The sequence below is a fragment of the Urtica dioica genome, chromosome 7 (genome assembly GCF_054948205.1).
Source record: "Urtica dioica subsp. dioica isolate 48M chromosome 7, U.dioica_male_clone48M_v1_H2, whole genome shotgun sequence".
NCBI classification, from domain to species: Eukaryota; Viridiplantae; Streptophyta; class Magnoliopsida; order Rosales; family Urticaceae; genus Urtica; species Urtica dioica.
The window spans coordinates 1,938,167-1,956,471 of record NC_142762.1 but is presented as its reverse complement, the minus strand read 5'-3'; the positions used below and the strand labels follow the sequence as shown (position 1 = coordinate 1,956,471).

Here is an 18,305-nt window from a genome sequence, read left to right as displayed (position 1 = left end):
CTCCCACTTCTTACCTGATTCTTGCGTTTTTCAGGAGCTAACAACGGGGAGGACGATTGGCAATGCTGAGGAGCATGATGGACTCTATTTCTTAGAAGATGGATCAGCCACGAATAAAATAGGTCAAAAGGCCTCTTGTCTTCAAATTTTTTCTTTCCCAGATAATAAAGAAGTGTATTTACAACACTTTAGACTATGACATCCTAGTTTTTCTTATTTAAAAAGGTTGTATCCCAATCTTTTTATAAATAAAGACCTTTCTTCTTTTCATTGTGAAATTTGTGCTTTAGCTAAACATCATAAAAGTAATTATCCTAGTCGGGTCTATACTCCTACGTCTCCATTTACACTAATTCATAGTGATATCTGGGGACCATCTAGAGTATCTACATCAAATGAGAAGAGGTGGTTTATGACTATAATTGATGACCATACCAGAATAAGTTGGGTTTACTTGCTAAAAGAAAAAAGTGAGGTTGAAACCATTTTTAAAAAAAATTTCAGCATGGTTCAAACTCAATACAATGCACAAATTAAAATGTTGAGGAGTGATAATGGTCGAGAGTATTTTTCAAAAAGCTTACAAAAATTTTTTGCTGAAAAAGGTGTCATTCATCAAAGTTCATGTATTGATACTCCAGCTCAAAATGGTATTGCGGAAAGAAAAAATAGACATCTCCTTGAAGTTACAAGAACTCTTATGTTCTCAACTAAAATTCCAAAATATCTTTGGGGAGATGCTTTACTTCATGCTACATATCTTATTAACCGCATGCCCTCTAAAATATTGGATTTTAAAACTCCAATAGATGTTTTTCAAAAATATTTTCCTAATTCTCGAACCATTAACTCCATGCCATTGAAAATTTTTGGATGCACTGTTTTTATTAAAAATCCTAATCGGACAGAAAGTAAACTCGATCCAAAAGGTAAAAAATGTGTTTTTCTAGGAGTTCCACCTACTCAAAAAGGATATAAATGTTTTGATCCATCAACTAAAAAAATGTTTATCACCATGGATGTTGTTTTTTTTTAAAATGAAGCTTTTTTTTATAGTTATCTTCAGGGGGAGACTCATAATGAAGATACAAAGTGTCTAGAGTTAGATTTTCTAAAAACGGATGAAATGGGTGATTTTTTTAAAAATAATGAAGATGGTGAAATTAATCCTAATTATAATATGGAACTTACTGATCAAATTAATGATCATGAAAGTCAAAGTGAACCACCTCACATTATGAATGAAGAAAGTGAATCTGGTGAAATAAAAAAGAGGAAGATGTTAAGTCCTTTTGACAAATTTTATACGAAGAGGAACCGGAATCAAGAAATAGAGGTTGTCATCGCTCCTACAGTAGATCATGAATCTGAGCCGGAAGTGGTTAATGAAAAAGGTAAAGAAATCCTAGAAATTGATCTTCATATAGCTCTAAGAAAAGAAAAAAGGTATTGTACTATGACTCCGCTATATCCTATGTCTTCCTATGTCTCTAATACTCGTCTATCTATGTCCTTTAATACCTTCACCACAAATGTGTCCTCTCTTGTCATTCCTAAAAGTATACAGGAAGCCCTATCTGAACCCAAATGGAAGGTGGTTGTTATGGAGGAGATGAATGCACTTGAGAAGAATCAAACATGGAGGCTTGAAGAGTTGCCTCGTGGGAAACAGGTTGTTGGCTGCCGATGGGTATTTACACCCAAGTTCAATGCCGATGGGAGTTTAGAAAGGTACAAAGCGAGACTGGTTGCAAAAGGGTATACTCAAACCTATGGCATCGACTACATGGAGACATTTGCCCCGGTCGCAAAGCTAAACACCGTCAGAATCTTACTCTCAATTGCTGCAAATATGGACTGGCCACTTAGACAACTCGATGTTAAGAATGCATTTCTTAATGGTAAGTTGGAAGAGGAAGTCTACATGAGTCCACCTCCTGGTTTTGAAGACATGTTCGGAGGAAATGTTTGCAGGCTAGAGAAGGCTTTGTATGGGCTGAAACAATCTCCACGAGCTTGGTTTGAGAGATTCACGCAGTTTGTGAAGAAACAGGGCTATAAGCAATCTCAGTCGGATCACACTCTTTTTATCAAACACTCAAGTGAAGGTAAAATGTCAATCCTAATTGTTTATGTAGATGACATTATCCTCACAGGAGACGATCTGAAAGAGATGGAGGTCTTGAACGAAAAACTGGCTATGGAGTTTGAAGTGAAGAACTTGGGGGAGATGAAATATTTTTTGGGAATGGAGATTGCTCGGTCAAAGAAGGGAATCTCCGTGTCTCAGCGAAAGTATATCCTTGATTTGCTTCAAGACACTGGAATGAGTATGTGCAAGCCAGCAGACACGCCCATAGATCCCAACTTGAAGATGGGAAACATCAAAGAAGGAGTCCCAGTCAACAAGCAACAGTATCAACGTCTTGTAGGAAGACTGATTTATTTGTCTCACACGAGGCCGGACATTGCCTTTGCTGTGAGTATGGTGAGTCAATTCATGCACTGCCCATTTGAAGAACATCTTGAAGCAACGAATCGTATACTCCGATACCTAAAAGGCTGCCCCGGAAAAGGACTCCTGTTCAGAAAAGGAGACAAACGAGGAGTAGAGGCGTTCACCGATGCAGACTACGCAGGGTCTGATGTAGACAGAAGGTCTACTTCCGGGTATTGCACTTATGTCTGGGGTAACTTGGTGACATGGAGGAGTAAGAAACAAAGTGTAGTGGCGAGGAGCAGTGCAGAATCAGAATATCGGGCAATGGCGAATGGCGTATGCGAGCTGTTGTGGATAAAAAGGGTTCTTGGATAGCTGAAGATGGAGATTAATCTGCCTATGAAGCTATTCTGTGACAATAAAGCTGCGATAAGTATCGCACACAATCCGGTCCAACATGACCGGACAAAACACATCGAGGTGGATCGACATTTCATTAAAGAAAATTTGGAAGCTGGAATTATATGCATTCCTTTCGTCGGAACAACAGAGCAGACTGCAGATGTCCTTACTAAAGGACTATTCCGACCTATTTTCGAGAAGATGGTTTCCAAGTTAGGCATGTACGATATATACTTGCCAACTAGAGGGGGAGTGAAGAAATCAGTGTTATTCTGTTATTTATTATCCGATTATTCTGTATAGTTATTAGGATCGGATTTTATTCTATATTTATCTTTTGTATCTAGCTAATTAAGTTAGTTGTTGTTTTTATGTATATTCTGTTAGGTTGTAAATCCTATATATACGCCTATTATGGCTTAATGAAATTCATTCGATTATTTTCCATAAGCTTTCAGTTAACCATTAAAAATCTATGTGGCAAATGGAGCTATGCATATTAACTAAACTATTTAAAGATGCTCTAAGTCGTCGAAGTTGTGGTGAACGATGGTAGCAACTATTTATTTATATAGAGGCGTGGTTGTTATAGGTTGGAAGCCTGAATCTCTTCATTTATGCAGTCCATTTTAAACAAAAGTTATATGAATATATAAACACAAAAACATTATGTATGTATGCAACCGATTTTTTTTTTTTTTAAAATATTTTGTTAATGTGTGTTTTGAGCAATCTACACATTACTTAACGACATTCTAGTAGCGGTGCAACTACAATGTAACATTAAGTAATTATGTTGCTGAAAAAAAAAAGGATATGTACGTATATAAAATAAAAATATTAGGTATTTATGCCGCAATTACCTCATAAAATATGAACTACGAATAAAAAGTAATGAAAAAATGCCTCATCTGAAAGGCAAAAAGAAAATGAATCTATGCACAAGTGTTGGCTACTATGAAAAATGAAAGTTGGTGCACAGTGGCGCTACGAGAGGATGTACTGGTGCAGATGCGTAGTGCGCTTCTTGTTCTTGAGTTTCCGGAAGGCGCAAGACTCTATCTGACGGATTCTCTCGCGACTCACACCCATCAACTCCCCGATCTCCTGCAACGTCTTCATCCTCCCATCCTCCATCCCGAACCTCCACCGTATCACTTGCTGCTCCCTCACGCTCAGACTGTCCAACACTTTCTCCAAATCCTTCTTCATGAACTGCTTCAACAGCACGTCCTCCGTTGTTTCGGCATCCGGTGATGATATCACTTCCTGTCCAACAAATCTATGTAAATACCATCGCAATGGAGTGCCAAATACTGTGCATTACATAACTAATTTAGAGTCTAGGGCACATTGAATAGAATTTCACTATTCTTTGGATAAAATTTTGGTTATCCACTAGCTTCTTTTTTTTGCATGATCGACGCTGTGGTACTACAGTGATAGTTTGTCCCCTATTTTTTTCTAGGTAGTTTATAGAACTCGCATATATTAAGTGATTTTTCACTTTTTTTTTTATAACCGTGGTGTCCGGGTCAGACCTGACTGAATTCCAGGCATTATTGACCAAGAGACTACCCCAGAAGCCCCAATAGTTGCGTCCAGGGGGAATCGAACAGGGGACTATCAAGGTCGCAGGAATCACCTTACCACTAGACTCGAATTTCTGCTCTTGAACGTAACCCTTTTTCTCAATGGTATAAAATGTCAAGTTAAGATATGTTATCATCTAGTGTATCAATGAAACACAAGTTAGGTTAAAAATGGTAAAAACTGATCGTGGAGGAAAAATGCCAATAAAAGAGATCCAAATAGCCTAAATTCTACAATGTGCATTTTTTATGCTCTTTTGCAACTGAAACTCATAGAAAAGGGAGATAATTAATGATAGAAGTTGTGGATATAAGAGGGACATACAGAAGGTTTAAGATTCATGTTGATCCCGACTTTCTGCTCTAAAGAGCGTGGAGCTTTGGGAGCCATCAACACAGCATTAAGCCTCTTCATCGACAATCCTGCTGCCTCCGCAATTTCTTCATTTTCAGGATATGTTCCGTTTTCCGTGTACAACTGCTTTCTCGCCTCTTTCACTCGGTACGTTGCCTCAACCATGTGGAACTATTTAACCAAACAATGAGAATAACTTTAACTATAAACTTCAATTGGAATTTTTCCAATAAAATAAATAACAATGCATCACAAACCTATCCCATTAAAAAAAAAAACTAATTAATATTGTCCTCAATTAATTAAAAACGATTAGCAACGAAGCCAGAAGATTCATATTTCTTGGTACAATTAATTATTCTTAAAAAAAATACTAGAATTGGTATTTATCAGGATTAATAAAAGTTTCAGGCTATGTTGCTACTGACTTTATTTAAATATTGCTAGCCAAGGAATCCGAAATGTACTCAATGGAAGATTGTAGCAAGCAAATTAAAAGGTTGAGGATAGAAAACTGACTGGCAAGCGGATAGTCCTGGACTGATCAGAGAGCGACTTGCGAACGGCCTGTTTGATCCACCAATGTGCGTAAGTTGAGAACTTGAAACCCTTCGAAGCATCAAATTTCTCCGCGCCTTTTACCAAGCCTCTGCATCCTTCCTGCCAATCAAATTCAAAGGGATCAAAATCACGAAACGCCCGTTTTCTGTTTGGCGATGATTATCTACTGAGCATACCTGTACTAGATCCTGAAGATTCATACCGGCTCCCTGATAATTTTTGGCGATGGATATAACGAGTCTGATGTTGCTCTTAATCATCTTGTCTTTGCACAAACTTCCGTAGTTTATCCGTCTCCTTAAAGTCTTCTGATCCACTCCTGCCGCCGCAGCCCATTGCGAGAAAGTCGGCTCACACCCGCAACGTTCCGTAAGCTCCGCCTGAAGCTTCTCCATTTTCAGAAGCTCCTGAATTCATATCGAGGATGTGTGTCACTGTCAACATGCTCTCTTTTTTCCTAGTGAGAGTACCCAAAATTTCTTGTTGATCTAACTTGCTCTAAACTGTTCCTAGATGTGGTTTCTACTCCGACGAATCTATGAAATCCTATAAATAGTGACTCATATATACAAGAGTGATGTAGCTAAATAGCCAATTTAAAGTTATGAATTTGCAATTAGCCAAGGTTTGTCTTAATTTAGTGAAGTAGTTAAAATGTGCAGTAAGTTGGTTTCAAAATAAATTTTGAACCCAAGATTATTATTTTTAAAGTGATAAATTGCTTATAATAATCGTCAAAAAATTTAATATTGGCTGTCAAAAAAATTTGAAAACGTAAATTTGGATACTTTGCTGAAAAATTGAAACCTTGACTATTTTGCTAATCAATAAGTTTCAAATGGCTATTTTGTATAATTTTTCCTATATACAATGGAACGTGGTTTAGTGTATTTATCATGAACAGGTGATTCGGATGCTCTGGTTTGAACATTCACCACTCATATAAACACGCGAAAGATGAGAGCTGATTTGTTCACTTTCGTACCTGTATTCCGGCAGACAGCTCAATTTCCTCGGCCATGGTGAGAAGCCTGGAAGAGGTGGTGGTGGATCGCAAGTAGCGCAGCGGGTCGGTGCGGTCGACATCTTGTGTGGCGGAACGCTTTTTACGGCCGCCGGAGCCCGATTTGACGGAGACGACGCTCGCGGCGGCCCTATCGGCGGCTCTGTCTCTCTTGGCCTTCCTCTCGCCCTGACGCTCCGACCTCACCGCTGCCACGCCGGAGAGTTGCTCCTGAATTGCCATGAGCTCCTCCGCCGACGGCTCCGCCTCGTCATCGCTCTTCGGATCTCGGTCCTCGAACACCACTCCCATGGCCGACGGCTCATCGCTCTTCGGATCGCGGTCCTCAAGCACCGCTCCTGGAGGTGGGCATTTTATCCAGTTAGAAATAACTAGTCATTTAATTTACATTTTATCCAGTTAAAATTAACCGGGCGGATAATATTAACTGTTCGTTTTGGTTAATTTTAACCGGTTATTTTATGGTTAACCAACTATTTAAAAAAAAAAAAAAAGAAAAACAGATGATAACCAAATAAATAAATTATTTAAAAAAAAAAACCACGGTTAACCGGTTAAACCTTTTAACTGTTTTGCACAGTTAATGGTTAACCGTTAACCGTCTAACATGGTTAATGGTTAACTGTTAACTGTCTAACACGGTTAATGGATTAACCGGTTAACCGTTTCGCCCACCTCTAACCGTTCCCATGGCCGCCGCGTCTCTGGCCAAATCCGCCGCCGCCTTTGCCAGCGTGAGGGCTTCTGCTGCGGCTGCCGCTATCACCGCCTCTTCGCTCCTCACCAGCGTCTCCGCCGCCTGAAACTTTGCCTTCCCAGCGGAAAAGGGCTGGCTATTCAATCAACAATGAGACAATCAAAGCATATATCATGAAAGAATCACTGAGCCTCGAGAAGTACCATCTCGGTAAGCGGGCCTATTGAACCAGTGTAAGTCCAGGGAGTGTCGCTGATCGTTGCCTCCAATGTCGCTGGCGATGTTGCCGACAAAAAGCATTGTACGAAACAAGTCGGATCTCTAGTTTTTGCTGCAAGTTTTCATAAAGTCAATATCCCAGAGTTTTCAGACCGTTGACCTCTCATGTTATTTCTCTCCATAAATACGCATTGAGTATATCAAGTCCAATCAAATCCAGAATGATAAAGGCTATTTTCCCTCACTGGTTCATCAGAACCGCAAGAATCTCCGATTCTAAGTAATTCAGTTGCTACCTAAAAAACTAAGAATCGTACATTGCCAGTGAAACGAAATGCGAAAAAAAAAAACGTGTTTGAGACCATTCACACAATAAAAATAAAAAATAAAAAAAGAATGAAAAACATATAAGACGAGAAGTGAGATTATGAAGACTTACAAAGGTGAAAATTGGAGGAGGGAAGAGAGGGAGTTCTCAAGTTGAACTGGGGCGTGAATGTGTCGGGTTTGCAATTGAACTGTGGTAATAAGCAAGACATATTTTTTTTTCTTTTTTCCAACTTTCTTTGTAATCTGTTTACAGAGCCATCAATCGGAAAGAGAAGAAGCGTCGTTCAAATGGTGATGATAAGCCAACGGATAAGGAGAAGACAAACATCTCAGCCCTTCCCACTCTCAACTCAAATCAGGGCCAGTCAGTCTCCCACACACTAACTTCAAATGTATGTATCTCTCTTTCATACGGCGCCGTTTGTTTACTTTTGGGTTACTTCATTGTTCTTTTTTTTTTTTTTTTTTGGGTATTTGTTTATTTCATTTCATTTAGTCTCCGCATTTTTGTTTTATCTCGCTTTCATAAAGTCTAATAAGCACATTTAAAATCTATTTTTTTTTTAAAATCAGATAGTTTTCACCCATGTTAAAGTACACTAAGAAATTCTTTACATTTCATATCGAAATTCATCCAAATCCATCAAATAGAAAAAATTAAAATATTTTTTCTTTTTACAGATCCAATGGATTAAATGAAATTTTAGTGTTTTTAACGAATTTGAACATGCATCAAAAATTCAAAATTCTATACAAAATATAAAATAAAAAACACACACGCACACACGCGCACGCGCGCGCATACACACACATTTTAGATGTCAAGATATGAGATAGATAAAACAAATTAAGATACCAATTTTTAATAAGCAATTTAGTACAACAGTGGCCCTAATTTTTGAATTTCTCTAGTAGTAATGTACTATGATCTCCAAACTAAAATAGGGGATATCAAGCAAATATTTTGTTTCACGGTAATTCTATGAATATTTCAAATTTTTAAATATTTCACAATGTTCTATTTTTTTAATTTTCGGATAATTTTGTAAATAATTAAGAGTAAATTAAATAAAATTGTAAAGAGTAAGAAAAAAAAGTTAAAAAAATGTGTGTTGATCATGCGGGTTTTATCGCACAATATTTGCGACGTACATCCACGGAGAGGTCCGGTTTAACACGTCATGAGTGGGAAATCTCCTTCCTTGCCTCCGTGGAACTAGAAATGTCAAGAGTTAGGAACTGCGAGACATTCTTTTCCAAAGATCTTCGGGTTGACGATCTCGGGGCTACAGGCGACTGTTGTCGGTCATTCTCAAAAAATACGAAACATTAAATTCAACGCGACTTGCGTCAGATTCTGAATCCGAAGACTTAACGAGCCGAGCCACTACAGAGCCCATCAAGTCCCAAAAAGGAGCCAAAGCTCATTCACAACGGGCCCAAATTCAAGCTCGAGCTCGCCCACGAAGCCGAGCGCACGTACGCACCACACGAAGAGAAGCGCGCGGCGCACGAGGGGCTTGGCCTCAGCGCACGTGAGCGCAACAAGCATGACTCCTCGTGTGCTCTTCCAAAAACACCTAGCGTGCAACAAGCATGACTCCATCCACCAAGCGCGCCGCGCCTAACGCATGGTGCGGCGCGCCTGCCTCTGAAAGGCGCGCACAAGCCTTTTCGCATGCGTGCAGTAAGGCTTGCCGCGCGCTCCTGGCCGTGCGCCTAAGGGCTCATCACATCCTCCTAAGCACTATAAATACCATTCTTCATTGGGGCCAAGGTACACACTCATAATTCTCTCAATCTACTCCTTTCTAGAGTTCTCGAATGCTACTGAGGACCGTTCACATAGAATTTCCTCTAATCGAGCCTCTAATCTCCAAAAATATTAACTAACGATTATTGGCCCCCACCTTAAGCATAGCAATCAGAATACTGCTGAGCATCGGAGCGCGCGATAGAGGAACTTCTATGCGCCCCTCTAAGCTTAATTTCTCTTCTTCTTACTCTTAAGTCTCTGCGGCAAACGAAGAACGTTCTTAAGCTAGATGAGTGACACTCATGACTTTCGAGTATCTCGCATTTGGCTCAGGTGCGGCCACTTGGTCCGGCCTTGGATCGAACCAACCGAAGCTTTAAATAGTTCAATTTGCAGCGACAACATTTTGGTGCTAGAAGGAGGACTGTCCGACTCAAATAGCCCGAAATATATTCCAATCATCTTCTTCTTTTCTTATGAAAGTTCAATTTTTTCATACTTGAGAAAAGATGAGCACTCAACAACCCACGCGTTCTAAGGTAGTTTGAAACTCCGATAATGCCGCTGGACGTTCAAAATATTTCTTGCACTCCCAAGCGCATGGTGATGAAGAGTCGTTCCCCGAAGAGAGTTTGACTCGCTCGCCATCTCCGTCTCTAGATAATTGAGACGCCTGGTAGGAATCGACCTCACCACATAAATTCTTCAGTTGGGCCCAAGCCCACGAATTTGTGCTCGGCAAGTAAAATCAATCTAATCTGGAAGTCCATCTCGTCCACTTCGTCATAGGCCCAGTCCCAGTTTGTCCTATTACTTCTCAGCTTTCTGTTAAGACGAGTCAATCCTACCAAGCGGTCATCCCAGGAGAAACGATATTCAACCCGCCTTCTCGTCACTCCACTTCAAGTCAGCACTCACGTGACACCACAGAGTCCTCCAGACCGAACACATGTCCTTCAGATCGACAATAGAGCAGTAACACCCTCGGCTATAAATATATGAAGATCGAGACTTTTCGCCGCACGTGATTCATCACAATTCTATTCTCAATTATTGTATTTTTCTCATTAATAATATCGTTGAGCTCGTCACCTCTCAATTCGTGATCGAGCTCGACCCCAGTTGTAATCAGTCCGATCAACTTGAAATCAATCGTCCGGGGATTGCCGCCCAGGACTGGATGACCGGGGGCATACCGGGCTTGGACGTCCGGGAAATTGCCTTGATCGTTCTATTCTTGGCAGTTCGGAACGGACCAACAACAACGCATTCGGGGTGCGGTTACTTCCTAGAATTTAAGCGTAGCACAGTCATTTAGGGACAAGATTAGTATGGATTTTGTTTGTGGTGCTGATTTTTTTCCAATTTTTTTTACAAAGAAATATGAATTGAAAAGCTAAGAAAAATCTCTATTCAATTATGGAAATGGAATCCAAATTGAAGCATTCTTCAATTCAAATTTCTCAAAATCATGCAGAAGAAGAAGACTTTGTATTTATTTTTTTCTCTAAACTTTGCAAAAAGTCTTCGTATCACCCCAAAACTGCTCTATTACCCTCAAAATACTTATAGCTCATGGAAAACATATAAATCATAGAAAACTACAAAAAAAATGGGTATGAGTCGCACTTAAACCATTCATCCTCCCTTTTATGCAGACACACCGTCCAGCCTTCTACAACGTGTACGGATTGTTCGTCGTCCCTTCAATATGACAGGTTATAGAATTTCACCACTGTTTGGCGATCGTGCAATCATAAAGTTTTGTCCTAGATTGAATCGTGACCGACTCTAAACGTTTCCATTTTGAGTAGTTCTCAATAGTAAAAAAAAAAATAAAATCAAGTGCACCGAGAAATGAATTGCACCTGCTTTTATATTTGAGGGGTCTAATTGGAAAATAATACAATTCGGACATTGTGTTTACTAGAATTATCCTAAAAAGGCGCTTATGTTGTATGCTATTATGTAGGTTAGTATTATAAATCAAGGACATTATTGTCATTTTGGTAGAGTGGTTTTGGGGCAAAATGGAGGAAAGAAAGGACGGGGACATTGGAGGGAAATTATCGAAAACCAAGAAAACCCTTTTGGTTTGAGACGAGTTGAAAGTCGAGACACTATAAAACTAAAGTGCAGAGTGAGGGACGAGAGAAGATCTATATTCTACATTAAGATTTAAGACAGAGAGAGAAAGCCAAAGAAGCGAAAATGTCTCGATTGTTGAGAGGGTGTAGGGTTTTGTTGTCTTCGACGAAGACCGTCGCGGCGGCGGCGGAGAAACCGAAGCGCAAACCCGGCGGAGGATTGACAAAGGAGGTCAAGGTCTCCCAACCGCTGGCCTCCTTCATCGGCGTCTCTCAGTGCTCTCGTCCCGAAGTTGTCAAGAAAATATGGGCCCACATCAAGCTCCACAACCTCCAGGTTTCATTTCCTTCGTTTGCTAGTTTTGTAGCGGTCGGATGATAAAATTTCCCAAAAGAAACCAAGAACATTAGGGTTTTCTACTCTCTTACTGTTTGAACTTCAAAAATGACTGTTAGCAGCTACTTGGCTAAATTTCATTTGAATAGTTTTGTCTTAATCGATCAATAGCATAGATGAGGTACAATGTCGATGAGCAATTTTGAGATGAGTTTTTTATAACTATAATTTGAACTATTATGCATTTTTTGCAGGACCCGGGGAATAAGAGGGAGATAAACTGCGACCCAAAGCTCAAGTCTCTGTTCGAAGGGCGAGAGAGGGTCAACATGTTGGAGATTGGCAAGTTATTGAACCCTCACTTCATCAAAACTGCCTGAATAGATATGGTACTAGACTCTAATAGTAATACCTCTCTTTGTTATGCTGTTCCATTCTGCGTCTCGCCTTTGTTAGTTGTCTTGTTTGTTTTGTAGAACCGTGGCTGTAATGCGTTTTGGGTTATATATCTAAGCTATGCGCACTCAATCTTCTCGTCTCCTTTTTTTGTTTGTTGAAGATATCACTTTTCAAATCAGTCATTACGTGTATTGGGTGTTCATTCAATATTCATGCTCTTTGGTCTGTTGTTGATGCGCAAATTGAACCTACCAAGCAAATCAATTTTCTTGTTGTGGCGCCAAGCGTTGGGGTAACAAGATACAACCCATGCCATGCCATAAACTTAACAATACCTCCAAATTTCAAGTTGGCACTCCCTTAGAATGTAACATCTCAAAAACTTCAGCTATACAAAGACGACTATATGTCATGTAAGCATTCTTTGAAAAATCGAGTTGCTTTTGGTTGCACGTGTTAAGATTTATATCCTTTCAAACTCAAAGGTAAATGTGCATATCGTTCCTTAGCTTTTGGTAATAGCAATTTGGGTTTTGACCCATGTAAGCATTCTTTAAAAAAAAAAAAAAAAATTATGTCCCACATTTTATGCGTAGTTTTCATCAAAATAGAATTTTTTTTTAATGTTTTAAAAGAAAAATAATAAAATTTCAATTTTTCAAAATGATATAAGTTAAATATGATCATTCTTTTAATTCTACTAAAGTAAAATAACCTCTTTAGAATTGTCCAATCGTTCCAAAATAGGATATTCATTTATCATTTAATAAAAAAAGTTAGAATTTATCATAATTATAAACCATTATTATTTACTTATGCTATGCTAAACTATCATTTATACATCAATGATTATAACGTAGGACACCATAACAATTTATTTATTTTTATTACAAATGGAATAATCATTTTCAATAACAAAGAAAAACACTAAAGACTAATTTCTAAAATTTCTATACTTTAGAGGTCAACTTGAAAAGAAACCCAACTATTCATTAGTAAAATGAATTATGGCAAACCTTAACAGTCCTTTTTTTTAAGAGTTTAGATCAATGTTGATTGAAACGAAAAAAAGTCAAATTTTGACCTTTTTAATACCATTTTATTAAATTTAAACAATGCTTGAATATGTCGTTGAAAATGCTTTTTATGAACAGATTTATTTGCTTCTTTGGCACTTACTCACTGATATATTTGCATTTATTGGTTGTTTTCAATTTTGGGAAAATATCAACAGTATCCTCTGTGTTTAATCGAAATGCACGATTCGTACTTTCAATTTTAAGAAATATCATACATATTCCTTCAGTTTAATATAATTGACATATATCTCCTTTACAAATATGTTGTATAACAAAAATCACCATTTTCGTTTACTTTTTACAAAAAAAAAAAAAATTGAACTCCCCAAAATACCTTTAATGAAATAATTTTTTATTTTCTTTTCTATATACAAAAAATTTCTTTATAAAAGATTAAGGATTTTTTTTAAAGAGAGATTTTTTTTTAATAAAATAGTAAATAAATATTTATTCTATTAAGGGTATTTTGGGGAATTCAAATTATTTTTTTGTAAAAAATAAACGAAAATTGTGATATTTGTAGTATTTTTTAGGGGAGGTATATGTCAATTATATTAAACTGAATGGATATGTCTGATATTTCTAGAAATCGAATGGATAAATCTCGCATTTCGATTAAACACGAGAGATACTCTTGATATTTTCCCTTTCAATTTTCCTGCATTGATTGTCGTCGACTCTGTTTTTCATCATGATTTGTCGTCTTTAATATCAAAATATCATTTTTACAAAACAAAGTAAATCATTATACACATTTAATTTAGACAAATAAATATTCGATCTTATGTCACTTGCTACGAGGAGTAATAATACATTTGAATTATTCAATTCTGACGAGTGGATTCCACCCAAATATTAGCCACAAATCAATTATCCACTTGGTAGTAAATACTCTTTATTAATAACTATTCGAACAATATAGACGTATATAAATAAATATAATTTATGGTAGAAGAACAATATGTCTTTGTTTGGAAACCTTAGGACTTGCCTAATAGCTGGCTGCTTTGTTCTATAAAACTAGGATTTCGCTCTGACCGAATCCGATCTGTTTCTGATTCCGGTCAGTTGTTCTATCTGTTTGTAAAGCTGTGAATGTTTGAACTGTTGGTGGTGTTATTATTATGAGCTGTAATGCACTGCGGACCTTATCAGAGGAGCCCATGGAAGTGTACTACTTTTAAGTGAGAATGTGGTGTATCCATTGGCGCACAATGGGAGGTGAACCATACCAAGGCCTAGAAGCATCATCGGAGCCGACCGGAGAGTGATAAACTCCGTCGAGGCTTATGTTCAGAGCCCCATCGAGATGAGCCGATTCTTCCGGAACCACTCCGTCCCCCCACACCTCTGCTCTCCCACACACCTTTCATTGCCATATCAAAGTTTTATGTGATTGCTTTTCAGGGATAGTCATTCAATTAAACGAATTCTATGTGGTCAAAACTTAAATGCACTTGGAACAGTTTTACAAAATTTATTTATTTATTTGAAGTTGTACCTGCTTGTAGCCTTGGCCGACAAAACGAGCCTGGTAGCTGGAGGTGGTTGCGCCATCTTCGTCGCTTGATTTTCCCAAGAACGGTGCTCCTTTTATATATCTGAACAAGCACTGACAAATTCTGAAGAGAAATCGAAAAAAAGGGTGGTTTGGACTTGGTGCTATTACCTTCCTGCTACGCATACGTATTTCAACTCAGGAGTGTAAACAGCCTTTGAGCAATTGTGCTGAACGTAGTTGAGAAGACCCCTCGTTTGGTCAAACACCCCCTTTGACCCCTTCGCCGGTGGCCTGTAAAATGATAAACAGATGATCAAACAAAATTACAATTTTTAAAATTATAAAAAGAAGAGCTTACATTACATACATGTGAGGGGTTCCAAGAGTCAATAACAAGGAAAGATTTGATGTTCCAAATTCTTCTATGTACACACGTGCCAACCACCCTCCCGCGGAGTGCCCAATCAAACTCAAACTACTACCTTTCATTTTTATCAGAGATGCCAAATATCATTATCTTTTTCATTTAGCGTCACACATACTATAGAGAGATGTGGAACCAGCCTAATTAACCTTGAGCAAGCTCATTGGCCTCTTGTACGGCCTCATCGACCCTCTTCAAGTACCTACAAAGCACCACCACACACATATGATATGCATATCAATTGTCATATATATATATATATATATATATATTAATATATATATATATATATATATATATATATAAATAACTTAATATACCAGTCGAGGACGGGGCGGGGACGGAGGGTTCCGCGCCAGTAATTGGGGTCCACCAAGCCGGCAGCATTGCGCAGCCAATCAACCCTCGACACTTTAGCAACGATGCTCTCAACTCCATTCTCTTTCAACGTCACCGAAAGTTTCTGATAGTCACCCGAGTTATTTCCTAATCCCTGATTCATGTATTCAAAAAAGCTGCTCAATATACATACATTTGAGAGATGACAATTGAAATGAGTATCGATATATAACCGGAAGAATAACCGCAGGTCTGTGGTTAGGGGAAGATGACGATAAGAAGCAGGGTTTTATCTGTTGTTGTGACAAAACCAAAGCCATTCCTCTCTCTCTCTCTCAAATCATGACACTCGTCATCCATACATAATTATATGGATTCATTACGTAAATAGTCAACTTAAAACATTTGTTATTGCTAAATAACTAACGTTTCGTAAATATTATATAAATAGCAACTGTATTTTTATTTACATGCGTAATTTTACAGAAATACTCATAATTTCATTCCTGCCAAACCAGTTTTGTTTTAATGTTAAATAAAAAAAATTAACCTAATAAAATAGGTATAGAGTGCGAGAATTGAGGACATTAATTGAACGAATCCAAAACCACACGCATTGCCTATTCGAATTCATAACATTTCAAAAGAAAAAAAAATAAAAGGAGAAGCACGAGACGATTGGAGACATCCTTTTTTTTTCGCCGGCGAGTAGATTTTTATGAACAACCATCATCTTCAGTCGCCGGTAATACATCACAGGTAAACATAACATAGATTTTTTGTTTTTATTATGTTTTGAAATTTGAATATCGATACAAATAGGATTTGGGTGTTGTTATTTTTGATTTTTTGGTATTTGGCCTATATTATGTTCATCGATTCAAATCATGGTTGATAGGTAATGAATTTTTCGTATTATCTATTGTTCAAAACACCGATTCAAGTCTTTTATCCTAAATATCATAAAATGACGAAAATGAAAATCTAAAATTTGGGGATTTTGTGTAAATCTAGTTAGGAATAAGTGCATTAGCCCAGAATCGATGTGTAAATATTTTTTAAACCGATTTTGGTTCCTTTGGTAGTCTGAATACGAAATCCTTTAAAACTCGTCGGAAAATATGAGTGCATGTTTACCTAATGATGTTAATATGGGTAAATCAATAGTTGAAACACGCGATCTTTGTTGAAGAATTTTCAAAATAAATCGATATAGTACTTTCATTACAATTTTTGTTGTTTAGGTGTTTTACATGTAATTATCTACACCTATTTACACATAAAAATTTGTGTTAATAGGTTTCATTGAGATGGCAAGAACCCAGACTGCCGCGGTAAAAAATAGAGAAATTACCTAATTTGCCACCAATTTTATAACATTTTCCCACTTTCCACCAAAATGCTAATTTTTCCCAAAATGCCACCATCTATGTCAACAATGTTGACATCTATGTTTGCCCTTCACTATTAGACGTCAACATTGTTGACATAGAGGTGGCATTTTAGGAAAAATTAGCGTTTTGGTGGAAAATGGGAAAATGTTATGAAATTAGTGGCAAATTAAGCAATTTCTCATAGGCTCTAACAAAAACACCAATTACCGAAAAAGAGCTAATCCATTGGATTATAAGTTATTTACTTGAAGCATTGGTTGATTCAAATGTATTTACAATAATTGATACAATTTACCCCTACATAGGGTCACACCTGTTGGAATTGATCTAGGATTAAGAAAAGATTTAACGCTTCTAGCAAGCGGTGAGAATTAATTTTTTTTTTTAAACTCGTAAAACGATTTTTACTAACCTAGACAAAGAGCAAGCACATGTTATTATTAAAAACTATCCAAGAGCGGTTACACGTTTACTAACCTTTATGAAGCTTGATCGTTGAGAAGCTTATGGAGGTTGAATCGCTCGTCTCCCCACGCAGCTCGTCTTTCTTCGTTCTTCGGGAACTCGAGTAACCACGAAAGTTTCTATCACATAAATCACTCGAGGTAAGAAGGAATAAGTGTGTGTGCACTTTTAAACACGACGAATCAAGAACAAGTCTTAGAGTCGAAGAGCTAAAACAAATGCTAGGTCAAATGTGGACCTAGGTGCCAAAACAAAAACGAAAGGAGTTAGAGAGAGAGAGAGAGAGAGAGAGAGAGAGAGAGAGAGAGAGAGAGAGAGAGAGAGAGAGAGAGAAAGGGGCGGCCATAAGGTCTAGAGAGAGAAGCTCTCAATCTCTAAATTGTGTGGGATGAGAAACAATGAGAATGGGGGCTCTAGTTATAGGAGAAGGATTACCTTCAATAATGTAGTTTCCTCTTCTATAGAATATCACATATTCATGAGCAAATATTCCCTCTTTCTCTCTTATGTCACACGGCCAAGGCAAGCTTCTAGAAGCCCTTGGATTTGTTTCCTCTTTTACTCTCTCTTGGTTGGCCGAAATCCTTCTTCCCATGTAGAGGAAATTTGTTTGCTCTTTTTCTTTTGACAAGTATCTTCATACATCAATACACAAAATAATCCCCCCTTTTCTCCTTGGGTTGGACGTGTGAAATGTGTTGGAATTGATATAGGGTTTAAGAAAAAGATTAAACGCTTCGGGAAGCGGCGGAATTTTAAAAAATTTATTTTCAAGTAAAAACAGTTTTTACTAACCTAGACAAAGAAGCAAGTACATGTAATTAAAAATCAATATGAGCTAAGAGTTTACTAACCTTTCTTGAAGCTTGAACTTTGAAGAAGCTTTTGGAAAGTTTGCAACGCT

At 37.8% G+C, this 18,305-nt stretch overlaps 3 protein-coding genes across 5 annotated transcripts; 1 reads left to right on the top strand and 2 right to left on the bottom strand.

Annotated features, from left to right (window-relative positions):
* Nucleotides 1–3,601: 3,601 nt before the first annotated feature.
* Nucleotides 3,602–8,005, bottom strand: SIG2 (RNApolymerase sigma subunit 2). Of its 2 annotated transcripts, none has more exons than XM_089619551.1 (8): nucleotides 7,730–8,005; nucleotides 7,275–7,402; nucleotides 7,050–7,203; nucleotides 6,336–6,712; nucleotides 5,527–5,757; nucleotides 5,309–5,449; nucleotides 4,760–4,960; nucleotides 3,602–4,111 (listed from the first exon to the last, which is right to left on the bottom strand). In XM_089619551.1, exons 1-8 carry the CDS (start codon nucleotides 7,827–7,829, stop codon nucleotides 3,830–3,832), a joined length of 1,614 nt encoding a protein of 537 aa, XP_089475677.1. In that variant the 5' UTR covers nucleotides 7,830–8,005; the 3' UTR covers nucleotides 3,602–3,829. The 2 variants fall into 2 exon arrangements, with proteins under 2 accessions (XP_089475677.1, XP_089475679.1); XM_089619553.1 differs by having other exon boundaries at nucleotides 7,050–7,185.
* A 3,412-nt stretch (nucleotides 8,006–11,417) lies between these two features.
* Nucleotides 11,418–12,401, top strand: LOC149390113 (upstream activation factor subunit UAF30-like). Its single transcript, XM_089619554.1, has 2 exons — nucleotides 11,418–11,800; nucleotides 12,055–12,401. Exons 1-2 carry the CDS (start codon nucleotides 11,588–11,590, stop codon nucleotides 12,178–12,180), a joined length of 339 nt encoding a protein of 112 aa, XP_089475680.1. The 5' UTR covers nucleotides 11,418–11,587; the 3' UTR covers nucleotides 12,181–12,401.
* Nucleotides 12,402–13,912: 1,511 nt separating this feature from the next.
* LOC149390112 (alpha/beta-Hydrolases superfamily protein) lies at nucleotides 13,913–15,889 on the bottom strand. Of its 2 annotated transcripts, none has more exons than XM_089620335.1 (7): nucleotides 15,776–15,889; nucleotides 15,524–15,696; nucleotides 15,353–15,405; nucleotides 15,138–15,261; nucleotides 14,948–15,070; nucleotides 14,780–14,879; nucleotides 13,913–14,644 (listed from the first exon to the last, which is right to left on the bottom strand). In XM_089620335.1, exons 1-7 carry the CDS (start codon nucleotides 15,860–15,862, stop codon nucleotides 14,459–14,461), a joined length of 846 nt encoding a protein of 281 aa, XP_089476461.1. In that variant the 5' UTR covers nucleotides 15,863–15,889; the 3' UTR covers nucleotides 13,913–14,458. The 2 variants fall into 2 exon arrangements, with proteins under 2 accessions (XP_089476461.1, XP_089476462.1); XM_089620336.1 differs by having other exon boundaries at nucleotides 13,917–14,644; nucleotides 15,147–15,261.
* Nucleotides 15,890–18,305: the final 2,416 nt, after the last annotated feature.